Source organism: Gymnodraco acuticeps, unplaced genomic scaffold (assembly GCF_902827175.1).
Source record: "Gymnodraco acuticeps unplaced genomic scaffold, fGymAcu1.1, whole genome shotgun sequence".
Classification (NCBI taxonomy): Eukaryota; Metazoa; Chordata; class Actinopteri; order Perciformes; family Bathydraconidae; genus Gymnodraco; species Gymnodraco acuticeps.
This window is the reverse complement of record NW_022990152.1, coordinates 637,412-651,110: the sequence shown is the minus strand read 5'-3', so window position 1 is coordinate 651,110 and position 13,699 is coordinate 637,412. Positions and strand designations below refer to the sequence as shown.

At 42.7% G+C, this 13,699-nt stretch overlaps 1 protein-coding gene across 19 annotated transcripts in view; it reads left to right on the top strand.

Moving 5' to 3' along the window:
- The window catches only part of mcf2la (mcf.2 cell line derived transforming sequence-like a), a 45,192-nt gene that overhangs the window by 14,238 nt on the left and 17,255 nt on the right, over nucleotides 1–13,699 (top strand). For 17 of the 19 annotated variants that reach the window (XR_004569092.1, XR_004569093.1, XR_004569094.1 and 14 more), the window contains 3 exons: nucleotides 8,808–8,891; nucleotides 10,489–10,603; nucleotides 12,557–12,647. Coding sequence is in view for 14 of the 19 variants with exons in the window: in XM_034217289.1 (XP_034073180.1) it covers nucleotides 8,808–8,891; nucleotides 10,489–10,603; nucleotides 12,557–12,647 (290 nt within the window). In the remaining 5 variants the exon portion in view is untranslated. Of the gene's footprint in view, nucleotides 1–8,807; nucleotides 8,892–10,488; nucleotides 10,604–11,528; nucleotides 11,797–12,556; nucleotides 12,648–13,699 lie in introns of those variants that run through there. The other 2 variants (XM_034217293.1, XM_034217294.1) reach the window with 2 other exon arrangements.

The window sequence follows — 13,699 nt, the reverse complement described above, 5'->3', positions numbered from 1 at the left end:
GCCTGTACAGTATGTGTGAATATTGAAGGTCTTCAGACAACTAGTATTTATTGTGCTTTATTTTATAACTGATGTGTATTATTTGTTGTTGTTTAGGTTCACATGTTGTTCTGTTATTATAAAATATTTAAAAAACATAAATGTAAAAAAAAAAGATGCACACATACCTTATACCTTCGTTGAGATGAAGTGAAATTGCTTTCTTCAAAGCTGTATATCATACCCTTAAGGCAGTGTATCTTCTTTTCATATTGCCCTACATGTCTGCTTTGAAGAGGGATCACTTTCTGTTGACCTTTTCATTATGACCTACTCAACTTCAGCACAGATACCGTTTAATATGAACCGATTAGGATCACATTTCTGCAAGCTAAGATCAGAGTGCCAATCCTACTTTCGCCAAAACATCCTAAAGTGAATCCAGCACACTTGGTGACCTATTTAAGACTTTTATAGAAGATAAGTCTTCCAGTACATGATGTCATTGTGTAAAAAAGTAGTGTCCGGTTCTTCCTAGGGCAAGTATAAACACAGACCTCCTGGATTCCTCCTGGCTCTTCTTCTCTATGTCATTTTCCTTTTTCTTCCCCCTCTCGGTCTCCCTCAGTTTTCATGTTGACTTTGTTCTGAGCAGTGTAATGACTGGTATGGCCCAAGGCAGCTAAAAAAGGCTTCTGTTTTTTCACTCTAATGGTAGAGAGTAGGGAGGAGGACCTGGAAGCCACAGGATTACCAGGACATGCTTTGCAGTTTAGTGAGTTGCACCACAGAGGCTTCAACACTGTGATTCAGACATTCCCATGGCACTACATCTGGTGTAGAGATTGAAGCAGGTGCAGGTGCACTTTGGCACACATTGAGACATTTTGGCTGCTATCTAACTTCTCTGTGCAGAAAGGCTGGGTGCACATGTTTAAGATGACATTAAGCAAGAGTTTGACATGTTGACAACCAGTGGAAAATATATATGTAACCTTTTTTAATAGTGAGCTTTGTAGCTGTTTCCTACCGCAAGTTATACATTTTTCAACTGAAAAAGCCCAATTAATAAAATCTCAACTAATTGTTTGCTTGAGCGTTAGATGGGAATTTGGTGTGTGTGTGTGTGTGTGTGTGTGTGTGTGTGTGGTGTGTGTGTGTGTGTGTGTGTGTGTGTGTGTGTGTGTGTGTGTGTGTGTGTGTGTGTGTGTGTGTGTGTGTGTGTGTGTGTGTGTGTGTGTGTGTGTGTGTGTGGTGTGTGTGTGTGTGTGTGTGGGTGTGTGTGTGTGTGTGTGTGTGTGTGTGTGTGTGTGTGTGTGTGTGTGTGTGTGTGTGTGTGTGTGTGTGTGTGTGTGTGTGTGTGTGTGTGTGTGTGTGTGTGTGTGTGTGTGTGTGTGTGTGTGTGTGTGTGTGTGTGTGATGATACCATCTATTCAGTCAAATCAGGGCTCGCTGCCAGTGACCGTGTCGGGACTGAAGCCATTGTTCGGGATTTATAACCGTCTTCTTGGCCTCACCGAGACACACATGTAGGATGAAGCAAAACTTTAAACATGATCATAAATGCTGTATTTTCTTGTATTCTTCCTCAAAACTACAGTCACAGTTGTAGTCAAAAGAAGGAAGACACATTCAGATGCGTCATAATCCATGTGGTATTGGACATAATCCTGATATTGCCTTTGTGTAAGAGATGTTTAAAGATATTAGTTCCCTTTATTACATGTCTATTTACTCTGAACTGGTTATATATAGATGTTTAGTCATATTGCGTATCTTCTTATCTTTTAAAGAAGACCTCACACATGAATATAAGCCTCAAGTTATTCCTGATTTATTTTGGGTATGTTCTTTTCTGGTGTTTTTTGTCCTAGGGCTTAAAAGGTTAAGTGGAAATAAAATAGAAATGATTCTGGAATATCCTCAGTGGGTTTCCCCTGATGCCTGTGACAGCTGAACAACCCCAACAGTCAGGATTGAACTCACGTGAGCGTCAGTAATATTTTATTGTTCGTCTGGCTGCCGCTTTTTGACCCAGTTGTTGTTTGGCATGGTGTGTGTGTGTGTGTGTGTGTGTGTGTGTGTGTGTGTGTCAGATACCCCACAGCAGCGACAGATGGGGACTTGGTTAACCCTGCCTATAATGCCAGATAATAAAGCTCAGATTCCCTCACACAAGCGTGCACACACACATACACACACGTACACACACAGCTGCAGAGCGGCTGGCAAATCCTGGCTTCTCCATATGCAAATACACACAATGCAGCTGACCATCTCTCTGCTGGCATTTGATACCAGCGTTTAACCACGCTGCCACACACACACACACACACACACACACACACACACACACACACACACACACACACACACACACACACACACACACACACACACACACACACACACACATAACCCAGTGCCTTTAAGTCTACATACCAAGTCAGTCCTTTACATTTGGTGCATACCGGAGCAGCAGATGGAGCTTGCTGTGTCTCCTAAGTGCTGGACATCTGTCTTATTAGCGTCTTGATACACAATTTACTCCGATATGATGCTCATGTTATAGCCTGGAATATAAGAATGCAGGTTATTTTGAGATATTAGAGTCATTTCCTTCAGCACCTGCATTGTGTGTCTGTTTCTGCGTCTGTGTGGTTGTTTCTGTGTGTTCCTCTGTGTCCGACCATGTCATGCTTGTTTTTGTTTGCACAGCCCTCAGCCAGGGTCCTGTGTGTGTGTGTGAGCATCAGACAGCCCTCCAGCTTCCTGTGGCTTTGAACTTTGACCAGCACAGCAGCACTAGCAGCCGTTAACCAGTGGAGAAACAGCTGGCTGCCATCTTTGAACTGACAGTGTGTGTTTAGCGATGAGGACCTGTAGGAACATGACTGCAGAACAAAGGAAAAGGCGGAGGTGTGGCGAGCCGGACGCTGATAGACCACGCTTTGTGTGTGTGTAATGGACTGTACCTTCATGAGACTTAATTGGGCTGCTGCCTCTTTTTCACCTAGTGACCTTTACAAAGTGTGATTCACAAATTGAGTTTCTACAAATAACATTGTAAAGGAGTGTTGGCAGTAATCAAATCCAAACACATGCACACAGTGTGCATTCCTTCATTTATTTTGAACTGTGTAGGGATGGGATGCTATATTGGGCTATTTTCTGGATTTCTGTGCTGTTTGACTGCCAATACTTAACATTATTTATTTACACCAACACTGACCTCATGATTTCAGATCTGTAGTTTATCCTTAATTGTTTAGGCTGCAGGCGTAAGAATTTGAATCGATAAAATAGTTGCCCGTTCATTCTTCAACAAATCAACGTTGATAGCAATTCCTGAAACATTGGGAATAAGGAAAGACAAGACAGTAAAGTTTGAGACTACTGCTGTTGACCCAGAGCACACACACCCACAGTATCAACTAGCAGCAGGCCAACACATTAAATATGTAGGCATGTGTAAAGAAACCCTGTCCTCTGTTTCATCGAATTCAGCCGAGAGCACCTCGACGCTCTTTTTTTTCCGACTGCCTCATTCCACCTCTTCACCTCCTCCTCTTCTCCACTATCTTTTCACCTCTCTAAATCCCTCTCACACACACACGCATGCACGCACACACACACAGGCCGGAGACACTCAAGAACTGGTTTAATTCTTTACTTGTTGTTGAGTTTTCTGAGTTATAGCAATCTGTTATATTACTTCAAAACTGCCGAACAGAAATGCAGAAAAACGACTCTAATAATGTAGTATTTGAATATGGAGCTTTAATGGACAGATAGTTGGGTTATTTATCCGTTTGCCCCTCAGTTAAGCCCCTGAAAAAAGGATGAATGAAATAGTGAGGGGGTGTTTGGGGGAAGGGTATAAGGAGGCGGGGGGACATTCTTTCTAGGCCCCCCATAATCACTATTTGTGTTTGGCTGCATTGCCCCACTTCCAGTGTGTGTGTGTGTGTGTGTGTGTGTGTGTGTTGGGTAAAGGGGTTCACTTGCAGCCCGGCCGCTATACTTTAATTTCATTCATCCGATGGGGACAAAGCAGGGAGTTTTGGGAGTTTCAGTGAAAAGCAGCCTGACGCCTGAATGTCTGATAAATGTGAGCACCATTCACCCACAATCACATGAAGAGTTGGTTCAACTTGAGATCAAACCTGCTTTTTCAATCATTTATATATATACATTTCATTTAAAAACCCTAGATTGGATTTATTGGAAATATATAATAAAGGCAAGAGACAGGCTGAAACAGGCGTTATTTTCCTGTAATATTAAAAGTGTTATTTATCATAGAAATGGCCTTAATTGCTGACAAAATGTGTTTAATCAATCTTATAATAAGTATAACAAATGCTGAGAATGTCTCTTGCATTAGAGGATATCAAAAACAAGATAACTTCTATACATTTAAAGGGATTTCCCCATGTTTTTAACTAAAAAACCCAAAAAAGTTGGGTTAAATTGACCTCCACTATAAGTAAACGATGTTAAAAAAAAAGAAAAATATGTTTACATTTAAGTTGGCCTTAAATGACATTCTAAGTGGCATTTAATAAAGTCTTAACTTGCTTAACCTGTAGGGACCCTGAGGAGTATAACGAGCTGTAAAGGTGGTGAAGGGTCTAATTAGCTAATCTCATTCAGCTGTGTGTTCCCACCTGCAATTAACGGTAGCCATGGTGATGGTACCTGCTGGGTCAGACAGTTAATTAAAAAGATAGGTTTTTACATATCGAGGGCTACTTTGTAAAAGGGGAGTAAAACCAGATATATCTTAATAATTTATTGTATATTATACTATTGTGTTTGTTGTGTCCTTTCGCTATACTCAAAACACACGTAGTCGAGTCAGAGCGCTGGCTGTTATCCAGACGTTTAACCCGAGCTTTCTGCCCAACACACTGACAGCTGGCCCGACGACACACTGCAACACTCACCGCTGACATATGACAACACTTGCTCACACACTTCTCAAACGCAATCTCTTTTAAACTGTCTATTGGGTTTTTATAGAGGTATTCACATTTTTCAAAGCACATCCTCCCTTCCTCGTCTTCCTCCTTTGTTGTTTTTGCTAATGGCGGAGTTTGGGGTTAATTAGAAGCTGGTGGACTCTGTTTGAAGACTTGTGGTCTGTTAGTCGAAGAAGTGTACCTGCCCTGTTAAATACCTGTCTAAACTGTATCCTGCTTAAAAACTGTCCTCTTTTAGACTCTTTTCAGTCTGTTCTCTTTTTGCCTGATGATTTATGCCCCGGCCACACGAGGACGAAAACGGCCGTTTGCGTTACTGTTTAGTGTCATATAGACCGTTCGGCCACACGAGGACGACCGAATACGGCACTAAACGACTGAGGAAACGATAACGGGTCCCAAGGTGGATAGAATGGCATACGCAACGCTCTGGGGGGTCCAACGGCTCCGTGTGTGCGCCCTATACGATCATTTTCTTATAATGATTGCGCAATAGCCCCGCCTCTCCCCACCTCTGCTGCTCACCCCCGCGTCAAAGTAAACTGCACACTGAATTCAGATTATTTATCTTTCTCTCGATATGGACATAAACGCGAGTGAAGTCTAATCTGACAGGACGGAGACACCTCTCAAACTACCTAAACTAGTTATAAATATGTTTATTTTTACTGTCGGCCGGGTCACTCATTACTGGATCAGCTGCTGCATGAAACAGACACTGGCGCTGTCCGAAGAGAGGGAGGAAAAAGAGAGGCTCCGTGTATTTATATTATTATATTATATAGAGTCATTATTCATTTGTTTTAAAGCTCAATAAATAACAAAGAAGACCTTTGACCGGCACTTTTATAATTTTGTCGGAAGATTTCAACTTTAATACACGTTGACTGGAGAAAAACTCTGCCCGGTTCCCTCGACCGCCACCGCGGAGAATAAACAGAAGGGCAACCATGACAACCATGCTTCTTCGCTGCTTTTGTGGAGGAAGTTACAGCGCCACGTACAGGCTCCTGCATATGTACTGCAGCTTCTCCAGCGGTTGGAGCTAAACGGAGCGGTCTCGTGTGGGCAGACACTATCCGGATAATTATTGCGTGTGGACGGAAGCTTGTTTGCGATTGCGTTTGCGTTAATCCTATGCGTTTAGCCGTTTTCGTCCTCGTGTGGCCGGGGTCTTAGTTCCTTCTCTAAATCCCTGACTCATGTCCTTATTTCCTTCCTTACTTCCTTATTGTCCCCATCTTCTTCTTTTCTTCCTGCTGCCCTCTCCTTTAAGAGATGATAGAGATGTGTGTTTTCTATCTGTGTTATGTTTTGTCCAGGGTGTTCCTGTAAGACGCTGTCCCTGTTTATCATCTTAAAGGTCCCATGTCATGGCCATTTCTACTGATCATAATCCATTGTTGAGGTCTACTAGAATAGATTTATATTGTTCAATGTTCCAAACTCACATTGGTTTCTCATACAGCATCTCTGTATAAAGTATGTGTATTCACTCTCTGTCCTAAACGGCTTGTTGGAGCTCCTGCCCCCCCCCCCCCCCTCCCTGTGAGCCCAGTGGCCGCCTGCGATACAGCGAGACACAGCGAAACCCAGCCCGAAACCAGCCCGAGCACACACGCACACCCGCAGCCTGGGAGTTTGTGTGTGTTCTCGCACACCGACTCACAGCCTCGCCGCGTCCCGCCGTTTCAGGCGGAGAAATCGGCGGAGCTGCAGCTGAGAAAAGATTGAGTGTGTGTGTGGACCAATCCATGGACTTAACGTCACGGCTCCGCAGACGTAACATAACGTCACTATACCCAAATACGTCACTATACCCAAGAAGCAAACAATGGAAAAAGAGAAATGTCCAACGAGGCGTTCTGGGGCAGCATAGACAGGTCTTCTCTGTGTTAGAGTTTTACTCGCTACAGGGTGTACTTTGAGGGTTTGTGACTGCAGACCGTTTACATGCAGAACAAGCTACATGACACACAAGGGGACGGGTGATAACCAGAAAAGCATGACATGGGACCTTTAAGATAATCCCCTAAAATCAGGAGTAATTCCCTGTGTGGTGTGTGTGTGTGTGGTGTGGTGTGTGTGTGTGTGTGTGTGTGTGTGTGTGTGTGTGTGTGTGTGTGTGTGTGTGTGTGTGTGTGTGTGTGTGTGTGTGTGTGTGTGGTGTGTGTGTGTGTGTGTGTGTGTGTGTGTGTGTGTGTGTGTGTGTGTGTGTGTGTGTGTGTGTGTGTGTGTGTGTGTGTGTGTGTGTGTGTGTGTGTGTGTGTGTGTGTGTGTGTGTGTGTGTGTGTGTGTGTGTGTGTGTGTGTGTGTGTGTGTGTGTGTGTGTGTGTGTGTGTGTGTGTGTGTATTCCAGCCTGCCCACAGCTACATGTATTTGCTGTGTAATGGTAACCAGCTGCACTCTCACACACGTTGCTTTACGGACGACACATGGGACCTTTACAGTGTGAGTCACTGTCTAGCCATTGTTGTGCTGACACACTGCATGTAGCATTACTGAGGATCTAAGCTCTTAATCTGTCAGGTTTCTTCATCAAATGGAGCAGTGTCCTCGGAGTATCTTTTAACACATATTTATTGGGGGATGCTATGAAAACAGCCTGAACAGACATCACCCTGCACAGTGAAGCCAAAGTGAAATAACAGTAAGAAAACACAGACAAGGTTTTAAAAAAAAATATTTAGGTATAGAAGGTCTGTCGATTAGTCTTTTCTTAATGTTTTTTTTCACAACAATTACAGCTATATCCTGCAAAACGGTGCAGTTGTCGTAGGCTCTCTTTTTTATTCACTTATTTATTTATTTGTTATAAATATGAACAGTTTGCTCGGTTTGCACTTAGATGATAATTAATGCCTCTCGCTGCCAGTCCGACCATACTGCTTGGAAACCTTGCCACAATACCCTCACACCACTCTCAGTGCCAGCCTTTGTCTATATGCCCAAACACACACACACACACACACACACACACACACACACACACACACACACACACACACACACACACACACACACACACACACACACACACACACACACACACACACAGACAGACTTCACAGTGAGGCTCCTTTACACACGCTAACATGACAGTTTTATTCACACGATTGTACACAATTCTTGTCCTTGTGTTTGACATCCAAATGGATAGAGGAGGGGGTTTATTTTTCTATATCTGTATATTTTTACGTCTGCACATGTCTCAGAGGGTAAATGAGATTACTATAATCCATCATGGCCAGAGAGAGGAGCAAATCCAATCCCAGTTAACATCGCTTTCTCCTCTCTTTAAATTCTTATGTGGCTCTGCGACTCATGACCATCTTTCTGGATTTCTTCCCCTTCCTTTGCTTGTTTCCAGCCGATGAGACCATAAGAAAAAACAACAAATGAATTAGTCCTGGAATGAATATAGTCTCAGATTTTCATATCCAGCAACTACACTGTAGCTATTTGGCATTTGTATGACAATAACGTTTTTTAATTGGATTTTAGACGGATATTTCTGTGTAACAACAAGGCTGGGAATGGTTATCGAGCCAGTGATTGCTACATAGTTGGACAACACATTTATATTATATACACTTGATTGAATTTGCTTTGATACTAAAGGTCAGCTGTTGGCTGTAAGGAACATAATAGTCACACTGGATGATTGGCTCTATTTCTGCACATCAGCCACAACACATTACCCACAGCCTGATTTTAAACTGCAATGGTTAGCCAAGCGCAATATTACTATCCGCAAACTTTACAGAGTGGTAATAATGACGAGTTTTATGTGTGGGGACATTAGCATCTAATAAACTTCTGCTCTCTGTCCTTTTCTCCAGATGACATCCTGCAGACTCAGGATGGCACTCTGTGTGCGGCAGAAATCGGCTCTGAACTCCAGAAACAGTTTGCCATCCTACCAGGTGGGTTTCATTGCTGTCCCTCCTGACCTTTATACATATGTAGGGGCATTACAGGAACTAAATACAGTTTACACATTACATGTCATTTGTTAGACGCTTTTATCCAAAGCGACTTGCATACACTCAGTACTGTGGACAATCCCCACAGGAGAAATTATGGGTGAAGTGTCCCAGGGACACAGCGACATGCTGACTGCAGTGGGACTAGAACTGATTTGAAGTCCATAATACTATCCACTGAGCCACAGCCTCCTTTACATATGATCTGTTGTTCTCGTGTAATTGTACAGTAGGGCTAAGGGCTTGCAAGAGATTCTCAAATAATCCAATTCAGTGACAGCTTTCTTTCTACTAGTGACATTAGAATTAGATGAGCTTATTAAATGCAATTAAACAAAACAATGTTTTACTGTTGAGTTATTATGTTAGAGTAAAAGCGAAGTAGAGTTCAGGTTTAACTAGTAACCCCAGCAAGGTCTTTTTCCAAATAGGCAGCATGGATTAGATTAGATTAGATTAGATTAGAGAATTGGGTTGTCGGTGCAAAAACACAATCGAGTAAAGTGAAGTGGGTTTTATTTAAGGATAGATCACATTAGGGTTATTAACATAATGCAAGAGTTGGACTAAGGGAATACATTACGAGGAGGAGGTTTTGTTTTTCTTGCATTTTGTTCAATAACATGGGAAGATACTGTACTCAAGTTAGACTTTATTGTTGACCCTTATGCCAGGCCCCAATACGATTTAAAAAATATTTCATTCTCAAAGTATTTTCAACGCCTTGTTTGCATGCTGCTGTGACTATAGCTTCAAGTGAGTGTGTGTCTTTGATGGCACATTTAACACCGATTTGTCATCCAGATTCCAGAAATAGCTCAATTTAAGCTCAGTCTGCAGACTTTAAAGTGGCATCATTTAAAAGATTATTATAGCCAATTTTGTCTGAACCTGTTTCTATGTGGCTTGCATTTCATTGCGAAAGATGTGTCGCTTCTCACACAATTTAAAGTTTAGTTTTTGTTCGGATTATTTCTTTCTAGTTGAATTGCTTTATTTGTACTTTTGTCATCACACACATGCTGTAAAAAGAAAACGACCTTGCAACCTAAAGTTCTCATGAAAACTTTTAATTTAAATCTTCTCACAAGCAACCGCTCACATAGAAAAGCGTATGCACACACACAGAAACACACACTTAGGGCCCTGTGTTGGGTTACCATGACGAAAATGCCTGGCGAGTGACGGCATGTGAATAATTCATCACCGCGATGATCTGCTTTGCAACTTGACCCACCAACGATAGAGAAGGCCTCTATAATGTGTGTGTGAGGCCCTTTTGATTTGATTATTTTGTCTTTGTATGGTCATAAGTGATTTTTAATAAGTTCCAGGACACCTATTTGGGATTTTACAGACGTTAAAATCCATGAAAACAAAACAATTCAGAGAGACTAACGCCCATGTTTCTAAACTGATGATACAGCTACAAAAAAGGGCAATAAATGCAATATTTTTCACTTGTTTGATCTTTAATTGGGAGCTACCTTCAATATGTACCTGTCTGTTTCTGTCTCCCTGACCTTTGCGTCTCCAGGGGGCCGCGGGATGAATGGCAACCCCATCATCGTCTTACCAGAGTTCCCAGACTTCAGCGAGCTGGAGGAGGAGGAAGTCCAAAATGTCCTCGGCTACCTCAGCAGCGTCCCCAGGTTAGCATCACACACACACACACACACACACACACACACACACACACACACACACACACACACACACACACACACACACACACACACACACACACACACACACACTAACACACACCATATTTTATGCAGCCTAATTGGGTTTGACAACACACAAACAGTGAGGAAAATCTGGCCAATTTGTGCAGGTGCAATACCTCATGGAGCCAAGAGATGTCAGCACAATACTAACCGCCTGCTGCCACAAGGATAGCGCCAGGAAATAAATAAAAAAAGAAATAATGGACGACTGCAGGAGAACATTTTTCAGAATGAAAGACTAGGGAATAAAACATTTATGATTTGCAAAAAGGAAGAAAAATCGCCCGCTTAAAATCAGATGATTTGGATGGATTTTTGTTCAAAACAAACTACCACAATAATCCAATACAATCATTTAGATGTTGGTTTATCTAACACCATTAGTTCATTATAATTGAACTCAAATCATCATATACATGTCTTTTCTTCTCCCTGCCCTTTCTCCTTTATTCCCTCCTCCCTCTCCCTCCCCTTTCTTTAACCTCTCCGTTACTGCTGAGCGCTGCACTCCTCTCACACACACACTCATGCATACACACACATCATTAAGGGGAGGAGAATAGATGGAGATGTATGCACTTATACACAAATCTACTAGTGTGTGTCATGGCGCCGCGGCCTTTTTTTTTTTGTGGCTCATCACCTTTCATATCCCACCCCCCTCCCTCTGAGTCCCCTCCCTTTCTCCCCACTAGCTATTTGCACCCTGCTGCCAATCGGCTGCACACTGCGCTCTGATTGGCTGTGGCAGAACAGCAAGATGCAGGGTTGGGTTTTGATTGGCTGAGGATGAGAGGCAGGTGGTGGAGGAGCAGAGGGAGAAGGGGAAGGAGGAGGGAGATGCTCTTTAAGGATGTGAGCGGTCACCTCTTTCCATCCGCAAGCTGCAAACAAATGATTGTGGATGCAGGAATATGACACTGACAACAACGGAATAACATTGAGGAGGAATGGATTATTATTGGATGCTAACAATGGGATATTAAGGGATTTTTTTCTGTGTGTCATTGAATGCCAAGATTTTCCTCCGCCAGCTCCATTCATATGGTTTTGAATATTTTTTCCAGTAGAGATGGATTGAGGATTTGATGCCGCAGCGTTCTCTGGGTAGTCTAGTGTGTACATTTGACTGAATATATCTGTGTGTGACGATGACATTTGGCTAATAATAATGACCAGATGGACCACCTCAGCAGTGTTGGCCCTGTGTGTGTGTTTGTGTGTGTGTGTGTGTTTTACTTGTGTGTTTAGGTGTCAGGATGCATGTCAATTTGTCCAGCAGGACCTGTGCCGGAAATACTGCATTCACACACATGCATACTGACACACACACACACACACACACACACACACACACACACACACACACACACACACACACACACACACACACACACACACACACACACACACACACACACACACACACACACACACTAGCTTAATGAGGTTGCTACATATGGCAGTGCCTGTGGAATGAATGGCAAGATTTTCACATACACACACATCATCAGAGAGCCAAGGTTGCCATGGTAATCACAAGGGTCTCTCATAATCATCACTGATGACAGATGATTGCGACAGACAGTTGTGCCAAAAAATTAAAAAGATATAACCTTTTGCAGCATTGCTTTTTAATACCCAAATAATATATCCTGCTCTCATGAAGACCAGTGAAATCGAGTCATTTTTATATAATTTGATTTATGCTTTTATGTGTCGGTTATGATAAGGATAACGCTTGATTGATATTCCTCAATCCTCTCCTTGACTTGTCTAACAACTGTTAAAGGCTAGATATAAACCTGCATACAAACGCACACATATATAAGAAGTGTTTTCTCTTGTGTAATAACACTGTGTTCTCTCCCGCAGCGTTGCAGCATCAGGAGTGGGTTTCATCCTGGTTATCGACAGGCGACTGGACCGATGGGCTGCCGTCAGGGCTACCCTGCTCCGCATCGCAGTAAGTGTGTGTTTGTTTGTGTGCATCATTTGCTGATGATGTCCAACTGATGACTACAAATGGCTGTTTTGGTGTGTGCATCACTCTACTCTGGTAATGCTTGTTTAAACACAGATCTGCGGTCTGTAGTTGCTGGTGTTAGCTGTGTGTGTGTGTAATTTGGTTTGTCACCACTTAGAGTAATGGATGTGTTGCTCTTCAGTTTGCTAGCTTGTACAAACTGTACATTATGTATGTGTGTGTTTTCCTGTACGGTAGAATATGTTGATATGAAGCAGCAGGGTGGGGGTTAAAAATAGCGTATTATTATGCTAGAGTGGGTGGTGGAGTCTCACAACGTGTGAACACAGTGTGTGTGGGATGAGATGCAGTCCTGTTAGATGTGGACATCCAAACTGTGTGAGCCATTAGTCTGATTCAGTAACAGTGCCGTTAGCCTAGTAGCCTATTTTTTCTTGAGCAGTGTGAAACTTTGACCCCTCGCTGAGATGATGAATTGAAGAAGCAGCATAGAGGGACAGAGGAGGGATCCGGGGAAAGAGGAACAGAGGAAAGAGAATTGTGAACAGGAAAGTAAATCGTCAGCGAGTCTGAGCAGTGGAGACGTTGATTTACATCAGACAGACTTGAGAATCAAAGTTGCTGCTCTCTGACAACCTTAGTATGAAAGATTCATAAAATAAAAAGAAATGGTCAAATAAAGTGTGGTTAGGGTGAGGCTACCAGACTGCCTTTGTGATATATTTGAGTTTAAACTCCCTCCAACAGCCTCCTAAACAGTGGCGGCTGGTGGAACATATTTTTGGTGGGGCTATGGAAATAGGGACCAAACCGTACTAGGGCGGTCCGGGGGATCCTCCCCCGGAAGACATTTTTGAGAAACGACCCCTTAAATTATGAGTTCTGGTGATGTTAGAGGGGGGGGGGACAAATTGAGGCTTAAAAATATATATAAGAGATAATCCATAATCTTCAGTGTGGTTAGCTATGAATCTTCATAAACTGTGCAACAGTACAGGAGGCCCACACAAACTGCAGAACACTGGTGCTTT